Source organism: Trichomycterus rosablanca, chromosome 13 (assembly GCF_030014385.1).
Source record: "Trichomycterus rosablanca isolate fTriRos1 chromosome 13, fTriRos1.hap1, whole genome shotgun sequence".
Taxonomy (NCBI): Eukaryota; Metazoa; Chordata; class Actinopteri; order Siluriformes; family Trichomycteridae; genus Trichomycterus; species Trichomycterus rosablanca.
This window is the reverse complement of record NC_086000.1, coordinates 31,420,491-31,440,469: the sequence shown is the minus strand read 5'-3', so window position 1 is coordinate 31,440,469 and position 19,979 is coordinate 31,420,491. Positions and strand designations below refer to the sequence as shown.

Sequence of the window (19,979 nt, the reverse complement as noted above, 5' to 3'; positions counted from 1 at the left end):
CCCATGACCCTGTCACCGGTTTACCACTGTTCCTTCCTTGGAGCACTTTTGATAGACACTGACCACTGCAGACCGGGAACACCCCACAAGAGCTGCAGTTTTGGAGATGCTCTGACCCAGTCGTCTAGCCATCACAATTTGGCCCTCGTCAAACTCGCTCAAATCCTTACACATCAGCTCTGAGGATAAAATGTTCACTTGCTGCCCTAATATATCCCACCCACTAACAGGTGCCATGATGAAGAGATAATCAGTGTTATTCACTTCACCTGTCAGTGGTCATAATGTTATGCCTAGTCTGTATAGAAGGTGCATGGTGGTGCATGAACCTAACCATTGCAGAGACACACATCAGTTTACCATCAGTACCGGTATTTACCCAAGCCTGGATAAATATGAGGATTTTATCAGAAGGGGCATCCTGCATACAAACTGTGCCAAATCAAATACATGGTTAAATGATCCGCTGTGGCGACCCCTACCAGGAGCAGCCTAAAGGAGTCATTCAGTCAGATTTGTTGTTAAATTACTGAATGGGGCAGCACAATGGCTCGGTGGGTAGCACTGTCGCCTTATACCAAGAACGGCCTGGGTTCAGTCCCCAGGTGGGGCTGTCTGGGTCCTTTCTGTGTGGAGTTTGCACGTTTTCCCCCGCGTCTGCGTGGGTTTCTTCCGGCAGCTCCGGTTTTCTCCCATAGTTCAAAGACATGCAATCAGATGAATTGGAGATACAAATTTGTCCATGACTGTGTTTGACGTTAAACTTGTGAACTGATGAATCTTGTGTAATGAGTAATTACAGTTAATGTCATGAATGTAACCAAAGTGTATAAAATGTTAAAATACTAATAAATAATGAAATTACTGAACGACGTTTCAGAGTGATATCAAACGTCTATCTGTACTCTAGTGTTGACCAATAGTAATACAAGCCCACAACAAAACATCTCAATTCAATGTACAGGACAAGTCATTTCCTCTGAGAAAATTCAAGGTTGAGCACTTCAGCACAGCTGCTCAGACGTCCTGTCTAAAGATTTAGATTTCCTATTGGAAAGATTAAAACAGTGTCAGCAGCTCAGTCTGCTGATCAGATGTTGCTGGACATCATTAAAACCTGGACCTTGTTAGATGTGAGAAACGTCTGTGCAACATAAATTATCTGGAGTCCAGAGATTTTCCCAGAGAGTTTGGCAGACATTAACATGACTAAATATTTCACATGACTAAATATAAACTGCTTGGTTTGTCGTGGGCTTTAAAGAGATCTGAAACCTGTAACTTCGTAGTCTGCTGTATCCACCAGTCCTCAAAGTCCTTCTGCAGCTTGATCTTTGACCTCTGAAGCAGATGTTGGAGGTGTTCAATCTCCGTCTTCATGGCTTTTAATCGGCCAAATGTGCTTTTATAACTATAAAAAAGACAAAAATGGGATTGTAAAACTGATCCACATCTGAGTATGTGTTTGAGTCTAAATACACTGTTACCTTTAACTTTAACTCTGTGGGTAAAAGTATGTGGACACCTGATCATGAGCTTGTTGGACAAAACATTAACGATAATATAAAGTTCCCCCACAGCTGCAGCTATAACAGCCTTTCCTCCCTCAGAGACTGCAAACTGCCAATCTGCCATCTGACCAGTGGCACCACTAACATTCAAACTTCATTCTCTGTGGTGGTGGACTAATATACACTGATCAGCCATAACATTAAAACCACCTCCTTGTTTCACTGTCCATTTTATCAGCTCCACTTACCATATAGAAGCACTTTGTAGTTCTACAATTACTGACTGTAGTCCATCTGTTTCTCTGCATGCTTTGTTAGCCCCCTTTCATGCTGTTCTTCAATGGTCAGGACCCCCACAGGACCACCACAGAGTAGGTATTATTGGGTTAAACATGGCTAGAGAAGTCTGACATTGGTTGGAAGAGCATGAGCAAGACTTCCAAGTACTACCCTGGCCCCCTAATTCCCCAGACTTGAACTCAATTAAGCATCTGCGGGACCACCTCAATCGTCATGTTCGCTCTATGGATCCTCCCCCACCCCCCCCTCCAGCAGCTGTGGGATGCACTGCAGTCCTGATACCTGTGACAACCTACCACGACCTTACTGAGTCACTCCCAGCCCGTCTAGCTGCTGTCTGTGCTGCACATGGTGGTTACTCTGGATATTAGCTGGTGGTCAGAATAATGTGACTTGACTGTGTATCTGTTAGCAATGAGTGTAAAACACCCCAACTTAATAAATAAAGGGGTGTCCACAGACTTTTGGCCACAGGGTGTAACAGTCCGGAAATATACACACTTTTTCTTCTCCTCTTCAATCTGGTTACGTAGTGTCTCCTCTACAGGGTTTGGTTCTGAAGTCTCATGGCTTCCTATTACACCTGAAACAGAACATATCGGATCATATTAGTGCTTTTACTGTATGCATACACAGACCAGGGATAACATTATGAGCACTGACAGGTGAAGTGAATAACACTAATTATCTCTTCATCACGGCACATGTTAGTGGGTGGAATATATTAGAAGTTAATGCTGGTTCTGATAGAAAGGTGTCAGAATACACAGTGCATCACAGTTTGTTGTGTATGGGGCTGCATAGCCGCAGACCAGTCAGGGTGCCCATGCTGACCCCTGTCCACCGCCGAAAGCGCCAACAATGGGCATGTGAGCATCTGAACTGAATCACGGAGAAACGGAAGAAGGTGGCCTAGTCTGATGAATCACGTTTTCTTTTACATCATGTGGATGGCTGGGTGTGTGTGCGTCACTTATCTGGGGAACACATGGCACCAGGATGCACTATGGGATGAATGGAAACCTTGGGTTCTGCCATCCAAGTGGATGTTACTTTGACACGTACCACCTACATAAGCATTGTTGCAGACCATGTACACCCTTACATGGAAATGCTATTCCCTGATGGCTGTGGCCTCTTTCAGCAGGATAATGCGTCCTGCCACAAAGCAAGAATGGTTCAGGAATGGTTTGAGGAGCACAATAATGAGTTTGAGGTGTTGACTTGGCTTCCAAATTTCCCAGATCTCAATCCAATTGAGCATCTGTAGGATGTGCTGGACAAACAAGTCCGATCCATGGAGGCCCCACCTCACAACTTACAGGAGTTAAAGGATCTGCTGCTAACATCTTGGTGCCAGATACCACAGCACACCTTCAGGGGTTTAGTGGAGTCCATGCCTCGACAAGTCAGGCTGTTTTGGCAGCAAAATCATGCTGAAAATCCAACAAAACATGAAATTTAAATAGGGGTGATCAAACGTCTGTAGCTGGTTATTTACTGTGTGAATGATGCAAAGCAGAAACATTAAAAAGTTAGCTTTACTGTAAATAATTCACACTTGCAGATTGTTACACTGTAAAAAATCCAAGTATAACATTCACACATTCGCCAATTTGGCACAATATTTTGGAAAGTGGAGCTTTTAGTATTTTTTATGACATTTTCAGCTTCCAAGTTTCTTAAAAGAATATAAATAAAAAAGCTTTTGTGCCAACTGACCAATCTTCATACTTAAATAATGTCTTTAAAATGAGGTTTATGAAGTATATAAGAGCTCATAAACATTGCATAAACTCAAATAAATCTAACATTAAAACTTGTGTTTTGTGGAATGACCACAGTTACAGAATAAATTCGCAGATGTTCTAGCTGGCCTGTATAATGAGTTCGTTTAATTCATCCAGTACTCCATTCATATTTCTGTCCTCTGGTTACTGTTCAGCTCACCAGTACTGCCGGGACATTTCCTTCTGTGACTGAAGACACGCTATCAGTTCACAGGATGCCACAAATAAACACCACATCTAACACCGACTGGTTCTGGCCACACACAACCCTTAAATTCAGGCCATGTCAGGGACAACACAACCAAAATATTATGACCTTTCATAAACACTCCACAGTCGCCGTGGAAGGGGCACGAAGGAACACACCAATTTCAGCAAAGCTTGTGAACACAGACTGGCTGTTTTTAGGGTCGCTGGGTGTTTCCTGTGCATGCTGGTCCATATTAAAAAGCAGACTACTTTAAAGTTTCTCTATGATGTAGTTTAAGGAAGAGTAGGTTCACTCTGTAAACTTGAAGCAGGCGTCGTCCAACAGGTTTATCAAAAATAAAGTCTGAGTAATTTAAGACCACCTGCTTTTACTCCATTCAGTCTAATTCTGTGTTTGTATATTTGTTAAATGTAAAATATTATTTAAACTAAAGGGGTTGGGCGAATGTGTTTCCTGCTATGCTAAAACTTTCCTGCCATATCAGCAACTGATGGGAACACTGACAGATCCTAACATTATGCAAAACTAGTGAGTGGAATATGTTTATTTTTACTTTTTTTTAACATTGCTATATTAAAGGGAGGGGGCATTCTGAGCATATATGAATATTGAGGAATTTTGGCTTTTATGCATTAAAACTATAAAAACAAGGATAACAATGTATGGTAAGCCCAAACTTCAGACCTACATACACTGATCAGCCATAACATTAAAACCACCTCCTTGTTTCTACACTCACTGTCCATTTTATCAGCTCCACCATATAGAAGCACTTTGTAGTCCTACAATTACTGACTGTAGTCCATCTGTTTCTCTACATACTTTGTTCTTTGATGGTCAGGACCCCTACAGGACCACCACAGAGCAGGTATTATTTAGGTGGTGACACAGCAGTGCTGCTGGAGTTTTTAAATACCGTGTCCACTCACTGTTCACTCTGTTAGACACTCCTACCTAGTTGGTCCACCTTGTAGATGTAAAGTCAGAGACAATCACTCATCTACTGCTGCTGTTTGAGTTGGTTATCTTCCAGATCTTCATCAGTGGTCACAGGATGCTACCCACGGGGCGCTGTTGGCTGGATGTTTTTGCTTGGTGGACTATTCTTAGTCCAGCAGTGACAGTGAGGTGTTTAAAAACTACAGCAGAGCTGCTGTGTCTGATCCACTCATACCAGCACAACACACACTAACACACCACCACCATGTCAGTGTCACTGCAGTGCTGACAATGATCCCCCACCCAAATAACATCTGCTCTGTGGTGGTCCTGGGAGGGTCCTGACCATTACAAAACAACAGAGAAACCATGCAGAGAAACAGATGGACTACAGTCAGTAATTGTAGAACTACAGAGTGCTTCTATATGGTAAGTGGAGCTAATAAAATGGACAATGTGTGTAGAAACAAGGAGGTGGTTTTAATGTTATGGCTGATCGGTGTACACTAGCCTACATGTGCTATTACACTGTATATACCAGAGGCAAGTCTTTTCAGTGCTAGTAAATTAAGGAACATTTTACATTGCGGTAGTGTGATGATGTGTATATACAATCACCAACCTTGTGCTGCTATCTGCATCCTCCTCATTTCCAACTGCTTCTTCAGCTCATCTGAGAAAATATAAATAAATAAAAAACATAACAAATGTGTTGTAATATTTTTGCCAAATATATGTGGATAGCTGACCATGAGCTTGTTGGACATTCTATTTTAAAACCATGAGCATTAGGGGTTGACCCACATTTGCACCTATAACAGCCTCCACTTGTTTGAGGTATTTTATTATATTTAAGAGTGTGTCTGTCAGTTAGTGTTCATTTGGTCAAAAGAGCATTTGAGAGATCACACATTGGTCAGGCACTGGTCTATAAATGACACTACAGTTTACCCCAAAATTGTTGATTGGGTTGATGTCAGATCTCTGTGTCAGCTATTATGATTCCTTCACACCAAATCTTTCATGCACAGGGTCACCGCAATGCTGGAACAGGGAGTAACATTTTCCTAAACTGCTGCTTAATTTAGACACATCCAATTCATTTCATATAATTATAAAAACGTGTGGCAGAAACACCAGAATTCATAGTTAGGAGAGATGTCCTTATACTTTTTGCCACATCATGTAAGAGCAAACACAATATTGTTTAACCACCTTTTCCAAGAAGACAGACAATTAGGGGTCTGACAAGTATTTGCTATAAACATTGACAGTTAAGGCACATGACCAGTGATAGTAAGAGGCTTTATGTGTTTCACTTAAATACAGACATAACAAAGAGACTAGACGCACATTTTATTACAGAGTGGTGAACATTTAGCTGGAACAACATATAGTATAGCAGCCATAACAAAACAGACATATTTGTATTGTGGCTTCAGTGGAACTTGTGTTGTTGACATGCCAGATTAAACACTTACAGTACATTACAAATAAAACACGGCTGGGAGACTGAAGGACCGGGGTAGTAAAGACTTACCATTTTTATTGAAGTAATAAAGTCTTTTCTTTTTTCTAAATGGACATTGCTGTGATGCGACAGTGCTACCCACTTACCCAGCGTGCCGCCCTCATCTGAATATTGGGATGAATACATATTTGGAGTGAAACTTGATATTGATGCCAAGCAACAGTACAATTTTTTTGTCATTTTTACTGTTCATGGTTGCAGTCAGTTTGTCACCCAGACATGTAAGATGAATATCTAGACAGGTAAGGTACACTGATAAGGCATAACATTATGACCACTGACAGGTGAAGTGAATAACACTGATTATCTCTTCATATATATTATATTAGACATTAAGTGAACATTTTATCCTCAGATTTGATGTGTTAGAAGCAGTAAAAATAGGAGGAGGATTTGAGCCAGTTTGACAAGGGCCAAATTGTGATGGCTAGACGACTGGGTCAGAGCATCTCCAAAACTGCAGCTCTTGTGGGGTGTTCCCGGTCTGCAGTGGTCAGTATCTATCAAAAGTGGTCCAAGGAAGGAACCGTAGTAAACCGGTGACAGGGTCATGGACGGCCAAGGCTCATTGATGCACGTGGGGAGCGAAGGCCGGCCCGTGTGGTCCGATCAAACAGATGAGCTACTGTAGATCAAATTGCTGAAGAAGTTAATGCTGGTTCTGATAGAAAGGTGTCAGAATACACAGTGCATCACAGGTTGTTGCAGATGGGGCAGCAAAAGGGGGACCAACACAATATTAGGAAGATGGTCATAATGTTATGCCTGATCAGTGTAGATACCAACAACTTTTCATTGTACACAATTTTGCATATATGATGTAGCAGATATGCTCACCAAAACAGTTAGTCTTTTTAGTTACCAATCTTTTATTCTCAGCTTAGTCACCCCTGTTTTCCAAAGAGATGGACGCTCTAAAAATGGATTTAAAATAGTTTTATGGCATGAATGGAAAGACGGTAGGAAGAAAAAGAAATGAATCCCATGTGACATCCTGTTGCCTTGCTGTCTCCGGGCCTCCTCTACTCATCCCGGAGGACATACAGAGTTAAATTATTGACCGGCTACTGTCCATGGTAAAGTAATATACATGACAGGGGGTTCTGGATCAGTTGTTGGAAAAATCTGAATGGGAGGTTGTTGAAAACCTGTTGTTTCTCTCTTGCTGCTAAGTGTTTGTATTACACCAACACTTTCCATCATTAGGAGAAAAATGTGAGGCAACTTGTCGTTTCGTTTTTCTTACTGCACCCCTGACCATATATCAGCTCTATATCCAGTCTGATTCAGATGGCGTTAATGAGGAACCCACATTGCTGTGAGGGTGCTCAGTAGACTGTGCTAACAACATGAGTGGCTAGAAATGGGAAAACCAGAGGTGAAAACTGTTTACACTTAAACATGCAAAAACATACCATTAACACAATATCCACGTGTCTACTTAACAGTACATTTACAGTAGGAGTAAATGGGGACAGATATAATTGAATTGAAAACAATATGGAACATATACTCTCAAGGACCCAGTTGTCAGAGTTGTCAGCCATAACTAGATAAAGAAATACATAGCATTAGTGCTGAGTGGTTTGAACCCTGTTTGACCTGCCAGTGCTGACAGGATGAGAAATCATAACGACAGGATGAACATCTGGAGGACAAAATGAATGGGAAGACTCCTAGCATGGCCTACTGTGGAGATTCAATAATTCAAGTCTTAAAGGGATGAAGTCCAGTACTGTCAGGTTTTTCTGCTTAAAAACACTTGCTTTAATGCACTGGTACATCAACAAGTAATAGTATGTGTGTTTAAGCAGGTAAATCATCACACTTTGTTTAAGACTGTACTAAATGTATCCTGACAATGTCTTAAATGTTCTCCAAGATCCTGTCAAAAATCTACTATTTTTAATGTAAATTTAACGTGGATGCATTTGAGACCATGTTTTCATATATCAGCCATAACATTAAAACCACCTCCTTGTTTCTACACACATTGTCCATTTTATCAGCTCCACTTACCCCATAGGAGCCCTTTGTATACAATTACTGACTGTAGTCCATCTGTTTCTCTGCATGTTTTGTTAGCCCCCTTTCATGCTGTTCTTCTATTGTCAGGACTCTCCCAGGACCACCACAGAGTAGGTATTATTTGGGTGGTGGATCCTTTTCAGCACTGCAGTGACACTGACATGGTGGTGGTGCGTTAGTGTGTGTTGTGCTGGTATGAGTGGATCAGACACAGCAGCGCTGATGGAGTTTTTAAACACCTCACTGTCACTGCTGAACTGAGAATAGTCCACCAACCAAAAACATCCAGCCAACAGCGCCCTGTGGGCAGCGTCCTGTGACCACTGATGAAGGTCTCAAAGATGACCAACTCAAACAGCAGCAATAGATGAGCGATCGTCTCTGACTTTACATCTACAAGGTGGACCAACTAGGTAGGAGTGTCTAATAGAGTGGACAGTGAGTGGACACGGTATTTAAAAACTCCAGCAGCATTGCTGTGTCTGATCCACTCATACCAGCACAACACACACTAACATTTAGGTTTACATTTTCAGTATTTAGCAGTAAAGTGCTTCTATATGGTAAGTGGAGCTGATAAAATGGACAGTGAGTGTAGAAACAAGGAGGTAAACAGTAAAATATTGGCAATTGAAGCTTAGTGGTTAAGGTACTGGACTAGTAATGAAAAGGCTGCTGGTTTAATCCCCACCACTGCCAGGTTGCCACTGTTGGGCCCTTAAGCAGGACTCTTAACCCTCGATTGCTTAGACTGTATACTGTCGCAACTGTAAGTTGCTTTGGATAAAAGACCCTGCTAAATGCAGAAAATGTAAATGTAAAATATAACGGTGGTAGTGTGGTGGGGTACTTTACTGTGTCAGGACACAGATAATATGACATTAGTAAAGAAATTATCAATTCCAATCTCCATCGGGAGAAGTTTTTTACACATAATTAGCTCAAAATGATAAAAATGAATGTTTTGGAGTTGCCTAATCAAAACGTGATCTTAAAGTTAATTTTTTTATAGCATAGTTTATTTTTCATAGCAATATAAAGACTAAAAAAAAGTGCTTATCTGCTTTCATTAGTGTTAAATATAGTGCCAGCAATTGTTAGATTAATGTGTTGATGTAAAAAAATAAATTGAGGATGGGCACTGGTACTAAACCAGCGTGTAGATAATCTGTAGCGTGATGTACCATACAGTCTACAGAAAAATACCATTAGCTTTTTTTGGGGTAAAGTACTCCCCTAAGTGGACCATTTGTCAAAGCAAATGAAGCTTGAAAAATGCTGTATTCCCTATGTCTTCCATCTAATCCTTTACTGCTCTGTCATTTTAGATCCAATCTATCTTCATCACAAATCTCAATGACGGAGTAAATGTTATGTTATAAGCTCTATTTAGTACCTAAATGGAATATAAACGACTTAAAAATGGCCTAAGGAGAATTACTTATGGTTGCTTTTTATTATTTTATTTTATTTTATAGTACACACACACACACACACACATATTTGTTTGTTGTTTCTGATGGTGACCATCTTTATCTTGGGTGTACTGTATATAAAGCTAACATGCATAAATGGAATTATAGTAAGAAACACAGCATCTAACTCACACTCTCTTCCCTTCCTCATTCAATTTCAGTGGCATTAGGTCAAAAGGTACATACTGGTTTGCCCACAACCCAAGGTGTCCCACAATGCACAGGTGGTTCCCAATCTGATATTCACATTATTAAACATGGCCAGTTGTGACTGTTATGACCCAATAGCAGTGCTGAGGCTTGGTATAACAGAAACCATTACTAAATAAACCACTGGGACTTTTTGCAAAATAAGTAAATGTTAACCAATCATTAAGCATTTATGCCCCTGTTTAAGTACTTTTATAGCCAGTAGTAATTTTGTATAAATCCATGTTTTATAATTAGATCAATTTTGTCCTAATTCTATCAACAAAAAATTCGGTAGGTAGCAGTGGTGTGCAACAAGTTTCTGTTCTTGCCACCAATTAATGTTCTTTATTTCAAACCATTTAAACCAGTATAGCTTTGTATTGCTGAAAGACAACCTTCCCAGTTTAAGCTAACAGAGGGCAGTGAGTTTTTTTATATAGTAGTTTTTATATAGTAGTTTTTATATAGTAGTTTTATATATAGTAGTTTTTTTTTTGGTGGGTATATTGCTGCTCACGCCTCCTCTGACCCACACGCCGGCCTTAATGGAACCCTTTTCCACCCATGCACTCTGCACAGGCACCTCTATCCACCAGTTAGGGTCCTTACACAGCGTTTGAAGACCCTGCCCACATAGTCTGGTCATCCCTCCCTGCAGGCACTGGCAATTATGGCAATGCAGAGTTTCGAACCGAGGAGTTCAGAATCTCGGCGCTGGTGTGCTAGTGGAATATCTGCGCCACCTGGGTGCCGGGAATTGAGTTTTTAATTCAAGATATTTCTGTTCTATGCACTATTTATTTTCCCTTCAGTCCGTACCAGGTTGCCAATTACTGCTGTTAAAAATTAGCACTACAATATGATCCCACCACTACTTTTTTTAATTGTGAGAATGGTGTAGGTTAGCTGATTCACACATACAAATTAAAACTGAAGCCAAAACATTTTACTTTGGTCTAATCAGACATTTGGCAAATTGCCACTGGTGGGGCTTGAACCAGCAACCTTCTGGGCACTAGTCAAGTACCTCAATCACTTATCTACCACTGCCCCTCAGGCTTAGCCGTGCCATCAGCCTATTTGGATGCTCAATAGACACAATGTCAGATGGGAGGTCACCCACTTGTTGCTCCATCAACAGCTCCTGTTGTCCGGTCGAGGTGTTGATATGAGTAGAGGTGGAATACAGAGTGCAAAGTATGTTTTATTGTAATTTTAGGGCTCCAAAGAATTCGCTGCTGACCAGTGTAAATAAGCAGCCAGTGTCTGGCTGGTCAGAGGACGCATGTGCCAGCTTGTGTCCCTCATCAGCCAGCAAGAATATGTTCAAGTGGGCAGGAAGTGAGTTTACAAAGAAATTAAATATACTTTATTTGGGACAGTGCAAAATGGGAAAAAATAAAACACTATATTTATCCATGTGTGCATTTGGACGTGGGTTTGAAGCTAGAAAGTTTTAAGCACCGACAATAAACACGACGGAAGCTTTAAAAGCTCTGCACAACACATGGTTTGTACAAAGTAAATCCACGTTTTGCCGAGGTGTTTACAGCCGCCCCGCTCACTCAAATTCATAACAGAGAATTTGAATAACAATGAGCAATCTGAGCAAACAAAGGAAACTGCTGAGTTCAGAGAACATATACACACAGGACTAATGCACCAGATATGTTGTTAATATTTATGCCCATCTGGACCCGTCTTTGTGACTGAGCCATGCTTCCAGGAGTGTGGGCCACGGGTACAGACTGGACAGATGTGCTCTTGGGAAGGAGGTGGAGAGCAAACAGGATAGCAGATGCTGGATGTGGAAAAGGACTCTCAAAATCCCCAAACATCTGGAAAGTGTATTGGGGACCCTGATTTCTGTTCACCTTTTATGCAGCTAAGCATGTAGATCACAGAATATATACACATTAATCCTGACTGAAAAACAATTTTGGAGTGTGTCTGTAAGAATTTCTGCCCATCACTTACAAAGTCTGGCACTGATGTTGTAAGTAAAGGCCTGGCTGATTGGTTGAGGTCAGCCTTCTTTAAACTGCTGCATGAAAGGCATGAAACATATCATGTATTCCACATACAACCCCAAATCAGAAAAAGTTGGGACAATATAGAAAAAAAAATGCTGTGTTTTTTTACATTTACTTTGACTTTTATTTTACTGCAGACTGTATCAACCCAAGATTTAGCATGTTCTGTCTGGTCAACCTCCTTTCATTTGTTAATATACCTCCTGCTTTTTAGGCCTAAAAAATGCAACATGGGCTCTTAACTCTCTCTGCTCCAGTTGAGCAGTACAATGGCTGACCCAGCGACTGACCCCAGCTTCCAAACAAGCTATGATATGCGGAAAAAAATGTAGTGTACTGTACACCTGTATATGTATATATGACAAATAAAGGCATTCTATTCTATTCTATTCTATTCTATTCTATTCCATTCCATCACTGCAGAGAATCGATTTCGAGTCTTAGCAGCACCTGTCGGGCACTTGACAGACACAAGTGACCATGTCTGACAGAGGAAGGTCAGATGGAAACTCCCCATCTTGACTCTGTAATAGCAACATCAAGACAGTTTGGAGATTTTTAATGAATTCAGCAACTGTTCTTTTTGAGTGAATGATTGGAACACTACACAGTATTACAAACACACTTTGTGAAAAAGTTGGGACATTTTGCAAAATGCAGTTAAAACAAAAAGTTTTTGATAGTTTGTTTGAACTTTTTTAGTTAACTTAGAAGTACAAGGAAAAGATACAACCCCAAATCAGAAACAGTTGGGACAGTATGGAAAATGTCTGCTCAACTTAATTTCATTTGTTAATAAACCTCTATTCCTGCATTTCAGGCCTGTAACACATTCGAAAAAAGTTGGGATGGGGGCAGTTTAGGGCTGGTAATGAGGTGAAAAACTAAATAATGATGTGATTTCAAACAGGTGATGTCAACAGGTGATTGTAATCATGGTTTGGTACAAAAGCAGCATCCAGGAAAGGCTGAGTCTTTGATGAGCAAAGATGATCAGAGGATCTCCAGTTTGTCAACAATTGTGTAAGAAAATTATTGAAATGTTTAAAAACAATGTACCTGCATATTTCTCCCTCTACAGTGCATAATATCATTAAATGCTTTAGGGAATCTGAATAAATTTCAATCCAATTCAAATGCAAATGAATGCAATTAAATACCATTAAGTACATGTGTGCTAATAAAGTAGTTACCTTTAAAAACTGCTGACCCAATCGTTATTTGAGGGATTTCTTTAATTTTATGTATTATTTAAATTGTGTATGCGTGTCATTGATAAAAAATGACTGCTGACAGTTTGTAATACAAATTCTAAGAGCTTTTCTCTGCATTAACCAACATCCAAAACAACAAAACAAAAGCAAGTACTTCCTCTAATTATTCCTATTACTTTACTATTGTAGAAACACTTAAGAAACTTCTCAAATCCAAGACTGTTGGCTAGACACCATGTCTAGACAGATCGATATGTGGAATGAAACACATTTCAGCAGTGCTTTGTTACACTTTCTGGAAGCATCATGGGCCGCTGATATTAAAGTAAAAATGCTTTAATACAGTCATCATTCCCAGTATCTGCAGCAGCATTAATTCAGTCACGCAAGATTACAGCCACAATAAACATACTGACGTAAAACGTCAAGGGATGATGTCTACACTCTGGACATGATGTCTACACTCACTACACTCTGTGCTACGGTTGAATGCTGTACAAACCCACATGCGTGACTCTTTTGAGAAGTTAAGAGTGTTGAGAGCCGAGGTGCTCCGCTTGTGTAAATCTGATCCGGACCACAATCAAACACCAGTACAGTGATGTGGGAGATAAAGCACATACACAGAACACGAACTGCACGCTGGATGCACATGCACCGAGTAATTATGCTGCAGAAAAGAGGCTTGTGGTTAAATCATTTTTAACTGGATGAAATAAGAGAGGCTTGGGTTTTTTAATGAAACTACTGATTGATAGTGATGGGCTGCTTAAAGAAACAACCAGCAATACTGGAGCCAAAAACTAAAAAGTCTGGCCAAATGTGAGCAAAAAATCTGACATACAAATGAACTCAAACTCACTGTGTTGACCCTTCTCTTACTTTTATCATCTGTGAGTGTGTAATGAATTATACAGTGTGTTAGCAGTGTGTGTTAACAGGGAAACTGACCCATCACTGCGTTAAAAATCTATCCAGGAGGAGCTCAGTGGTTAAGGTACTGGACTAGTAAACAGAAGGTTGCCGGTTCAAGCCCCGCCACCACCAAGTTGCCACTGTTGGGTCCCTGAGCAAGGCCCTTAACCCTCAATTGCTCATCGTGTTCAGCTCATTGTGTAAGTCGCTTTGGATAAAAGCGTCTGCTAAATGCTGAAAATGTAAATGCTAGTTTCTGAATTACAATAGCTTTTTTTAGAATGTGCAATTTATTCTGTGCAATATCCTAGGCCAATCAGGGCATGTGCAATACCCCACTACTACCTCAATGCTGTGTGTTTTATAGTTTAGTCTTTATTCTTTATATTTAAGATTCTTACACATGCGTGTGTATGGTGTATTTATATATATATAAATTTTTTTTTTCCTTCTATTTTTACTTATTGAATGTGTAAGCACCGTTGGATTGCTACTCAGTTTCGTTGTACACTGTGCAATGACAATAATGGCATCTTATCTTATCTTATCTTATATGCTGATGTGCACTCATGATTTAAAAGTATTAAGTATACACTGATCAGCCATAACATTAAAACCACCTCCTTGTTTCTACACTCACTGTCTATTTTATCAGCTCCACCTACCATATAGAAGAACTTTGTAGTTCTACAATTACTGACTGTAGTGCATCTGTTTCTCCCCAGGACCCCAGGACATGGTGGTGGTATGTTAGTGTGTGTTGTACTGGTATGAGTGGATCAGACACAGCAGCACTGCTGGAGTTTTTAAATACTGTGTCCACTCACTGTCCACTCTATTAAAAACTCCTACCTAGTAAATTAAGCACATTTTATCATGAATTTAGTAGAGCCCTAATTATGCTTATAAAACATAACAATCAACCTTAATCTAAACATCAATAAATACTTGTTTTTTAAAATAATCCACTACAGGATGTAAATACCTATCACAGCAGTAAATGGGTAATCAGACTTTTTTTGTGGCATTACCCGACCGAGCGTGGTGCCAGAAAGATTCCACCTTGGCAGTGGAAAAGTACAGAGGTGTGTGTTCAGCACACTCATAAACCAGCAGTTCTCATCCTGTAAAACAGTGCCATGATGGAAGAACCTGCCTGAGAACTGAGTTTCCCCTGGGATTTTCTGTGTCCTGAACCAGGTCTGGAATGTGCTGAGTGATAGGGGTGGAACAGGAACTTGGTAGGCATCAGATTATTTATTGGAAAAGGGTCATTATCTAAGAGTGTGGTTTAAACGTGTTGCATTAACAGCACTGCAAAGACAGCATGAGTCCATTTCAGGACTGTTCCTGATCAAGCTAATGGTGCTAATGGTGCTAATTACACACATGAGCATGGGAATCAGAGGTTTATATCTGTATGGCTCAGTGTACAAGACCGTATGCTGTTGTATATAATTGTTAACATCCTGTTAGTCACCTGGCTGTAGGGCAAATGTTCAGTAGGACTGATGTTTGGTAAACTGAACTTACTGACTCTGTTCCTTGCCTGGTTAACCTGCTCACCCAGAGCTTTAGCTTCTGCAAACCTGTAAATAAAAGTAAAACATTAATATTAGATTTCTAAATCAATAACACTGATTATCTAAGTGGCCAACATTTTTTCTCCGGAGCAACTACTAATGTGCATAATGTCATTCACAATGTACACTGCTGGTTTAGCCATTACTGACACATGAGTTTACAGCATGGCATGTAAAGAACTCTGGCAACTTGAGAGAAAGAATTCCTTCATTTAAAAGAGCACATACACCGATCAGCCATAACACTAAAACCACCTCCTTGTTTCTACACTCACTGTGCATTTTATCAGCTCCACTTACCATATAGAAGCACTATGTAGTTCTACAATTACTGACTGTAGTCAATCTATTTACCTACATATTTTTCTAACCTGCTTTCACCCTGTTCTTCAATGGTCAGGACTCTCCCAGGACCACCACAGAGTAGGTATTATTTAGGTGGTGGATCATTCTCAGCACTGCAGTGACACTGACATGGTGGTGGTGTTAGTGTGTGCTGTGCTGGTATGAGTGGATCAGACACAGCAGCGCTGCTGGAGTTTTTAAATACCGTGTCCACTCACTGTCCACTCTATTAGACTCGCCTAATAGATGTAGATGTAAAGTCAGAGGCAATCGCTCATCTATTGCTGCTGTTTGAGTTGGTCATCTTTGAGACTTTAATCAGTGGTCATAGGACGTTGCCCACGGAGCGCTGTTGGCTGGATATATTTTTGGTTGGTGGACTATTCTCAGTCCAGCAGTGACAGTGAGGTGTTTAAAAACTCCATCAGCGCTGCTGTGTCTGATCCACTCATACAAACACAACACACACTAACACAGCACCACCATGTCAGTGTCACTGCAGTGCTGAGAATCATCCACCACCTAAATAATACCTGCTCTGTGGTGGTCCTGGGAGAGTCCTGACCATTGAAGAACAGCATGAAAGGGGGCCAACAAAGCATGCAGAGAAACAGATGGACTACAGTCAGTAATTGTAGAACTACAAAGTGCTTCTATATGGTAAGTGGAGCTGATAAAATAAACAATGAGTGTAGAAACAAGGAGGTGGTTTTAATGTTATGGCTGATCAGTGTATAAGGTCAGGAACTAATGTTGGATAAAAAAGCCTGGCTCACAATCAACATTCCAATTAATCCCAGAGGTGTTCAGTGGGACTTCTATATTTGTTTAGTTTTTATTAAAATAAGATTTACTTACTTTAAGAAAATCCCAGTGGTTCCCCTTTAAAGATAATTTGTAACAGTGCTGTAAAACAAAACTTACCTCTGTTTCAGAATGGTCTTGTTGTCTTCAATAGTAATATAATCCTCATGCTCACTTCTAAATATTTCAAATGCTTCCTGTCGACCCATAGACTGCCTAGCTCCTGAAAAATAAAAAGGATATCAGTATTCACATTGGATTGGGTAGGCTGATTACTTACTTGGATTTTCTACTTTTTGTTTTTAATATTTTTGGTTTATTGATGTGGCATACATATATAATCATATCCACAAACTCATGAACAGAAAAACTAAATTCTCTTTTTGCATATCCAAGCTTATTTGGAAGAAGGGTTCAGAACACAGGGAGCCTAGAGTATTAAAGGCCTTGCTCAAGAGCTCAACAGAGCTCTGTAAGGCAGAGCCAAAATTTGAACCCACAACCTTCCAGTTGAGAACAGCTAGGGACAGTGGTAGCCTATATATTAGTTTATATACAGTAATACCCTGAAACTCGACGTCAGTTGGTTCTGGGAGTGTTTTACGATAAGCGGTTTAGACTCTCTCAGAAACTCTCTCAGACTGATTTTCACAATTTCTCAGAACCATGAGCTGTAACACAAGTTTAAAAGTGAAACAGGAGTAAAATCCATCTAAACACAGATACATGTGGAGCTTTTAGAGTAAATTTGACGATTATTCCATACAAATGCAGATTCGTCTCATATTTGCACATTTTACTGCACCGCTCAAGCCAAGCGCTGAACAAAGTGGCAGTTGCACTCACGTTGAGTTTAGGGGAAACGTCGAGTTTAAGGGTACAAATGTCTCAACGGGCATCGAGTTTCAAAGATTACGAGTTTAGAGGACGTCGAGTTACAAGGTACCACTGAACATACGTATATTATGGTGCAACACAGGGGCATATTTGATGAAGTAGTTGCCACATATCAACATAGGTTTTCAATCTTTAACTCTAGTCACTACCTGAAAAGACTCCGAGTCCTCCCCTGTGTCTTACCTCCAGGTTTTTGGGTTTTTAAAAACACACAGACGATGGTTAGTGGTTGCACTAAATTGTTTGTAGGTGTGAGTGAGTAAAGCTTTTGGACAGATCCACAGTTTATTCCTTTCTCTAAAGCCAAAGTCTGCATGGACCACACTCACATCAGCCTCAGAATGTTTATTTGTTTATTAGGATTTTAACGTCATGTTTTACACTTTGGTTACATTCATGACAGGAACGGTAGTTACTCATTACACAAGATTCATCATTTCACAAGGTTATATCAAACACAGGCATGGACAATTTAGTGTCTGCAATTCAACTCACTTGCACATCTTTGGACTGTGGGAGGAAACCCGAGCACCCGGAGGAAACCCACGCAGACACGGGGAGAACATGCAAACTCCACACAGAAAGGACCCGGACCACCCCATCTGGGGATTGAACCCAGGACCTACTTGCTGTGAGGCGACAGTGCTACCCACTGAGCCACAGTGCCACCCAGCCTCAGAATAAAGTGGTTAATTGCAACTGTAAGTAATTTTAAAACAGACACATTGGTACAGCGGCACAGAGAACAAATGTATTATTTTAAATGTGGCTATTCACATAGCAAATTGGTTAAAATGTCCATTTATAACGGCACTCTGATGTTACAAAAACTCAGACAGCTCTTATCCAATTATAAAACCTTTCATTATCTAAATAGGGCGCCTTTTGATGTGGCAAACCAGAATAAAAGTGAGGTCAGGTAAAAAAGAATAGGCAAAACCCTGAGGCTTGAGGTTGACCGAAAAATTCCAAAAACCAAACGTGGTTACTTTGGGCTGCTAAATTCAATCTGCTAACTTCAGCAATCTGCACATTTTAACAGTACAGATGGTCTCCATCTATAGTCCTTATCCTCTAAATGTCTTAGCAGAATTACATTACAGGTTTGTCGTCAGAGACATGCACAATGAGTAAACAGTTAAGCAGGGTTCAGATGGGTTCAGGACAAGTTTCTGGCCTGCACAACACAAAAACGAGACTGTTTTGATTGAATCTGAGGATGGAAACAGCACCTCTTGGATCCATCCCCATCCTCAAGATGTTCTGTGTTTGTTAGCGTATCTTGTTAGTATGTTTGTTAATTTACTTGAGACATGCTGGATGTTGTCAAAGCTGCTTAAAGCTTTCACAATCATTCAGAGAGCAATGAGCCAGTGCTAAATTAGAACTCATAAAATGTTCCCTATTTAGAAGAAATCCAGACCAAAACAGACATCCATGAACAATAAATCCAGGTGCAAAGCAGGAACTGGCAGCTAGTTACAGTGGACAGTGGACAGACTAAGTTATTTCCAAGTTTAAGTTCTGTATTTGTATTTCATACAAGTATGTGTATCAGAACTGATCCTGGTAAAATGCTGCATCCACTTATATATTTTATACTGTGAATTTATATTATTTTGACATATATACAGTGTATCACAAAAGTGAGTACACCCCTCACATTTCTGCAAATATTTCATTATATCTTTTCATGGGACAACACTATAGACATGAAACTTGGATATAACTTAGAGTAGTCAGTGTACAGCTTGTATAGCAGTGTAGATTTACTGTCTTCTGAAAATAACTCAACACACAGCCATTAATGTCTAAATGGCTGGCAACATAAGTGAGTACACACCACAGTGAACATGTCCAAATTGTGCCCAAATGTGTCGCTGTCCCTCCCTGGTGTCACGTGTCAAGGTCACAGGTGTAAATGGGGAGCAGGGCTGTTAAATTTGGTGTTTTGGGTACAATTCTCTCATACTGGCCACTGGATATTCAACATGGCACCTCATGGCAAAGAACTCTCTGAGGATGTGAGAAATAGAATTGTTGCTCTCCACAAAGATGGCCTGGGCTGTAAGAAGATTGCTAACACCCTGAAACTGAGCTACAGCATGGTGGCCAAGGTCATACAGCGGTTTTCCAGGACAGGTTCCACTCGGAACAGGCCTCGCCAGGGTCGACCAAAGAAGTTGAGTCCACGTGTTCGGCGTCATATCC

The 19,979-nt window shown here is 40.4% G+C and overlaps 1 protein-coding gene across 5 annotated transcripts in view; it reads right to left on the bottom strand.

The window, feature by feature from the left end:
* The window catches only part of kif6 (kinesin family member 6), a 133,051-nt gene that overhangs the window by 24,812 nt on the left and 88,260 nt on the right, over window positions 1–19,979 (bottom strand). For all 5 annotated transcript variants that reach the window (XM_063006998.1, XM_063006996.1, XM_063007000.1 and 2 more), the window contains exons 14-18: window positions 16,992–17,094; window positions 15,673–15,728; window positions 5,374–5,424; window positions 2,313–2,394; window positions 1,276–1,411 (exon numbers count right to left, since the gene is read on the bottom strand). In XM_063006998.1, coding sequence (XP_062863068.1) covers window positions 1,276–1,411; window positions 2,313–2,394; window positions 5,374–5,424; window positions 15,673–15,728; window positions 16,992–17,094 — 428 coding nt within the window. The remainder of the gene's footprint in view (window positions 1–1,275; window positions 1,412–2,312; window positions 2,395–5,373; window positions 5,425–15,672; window positions 15,729–16,991; window positions 17,095–19,979) is intronic.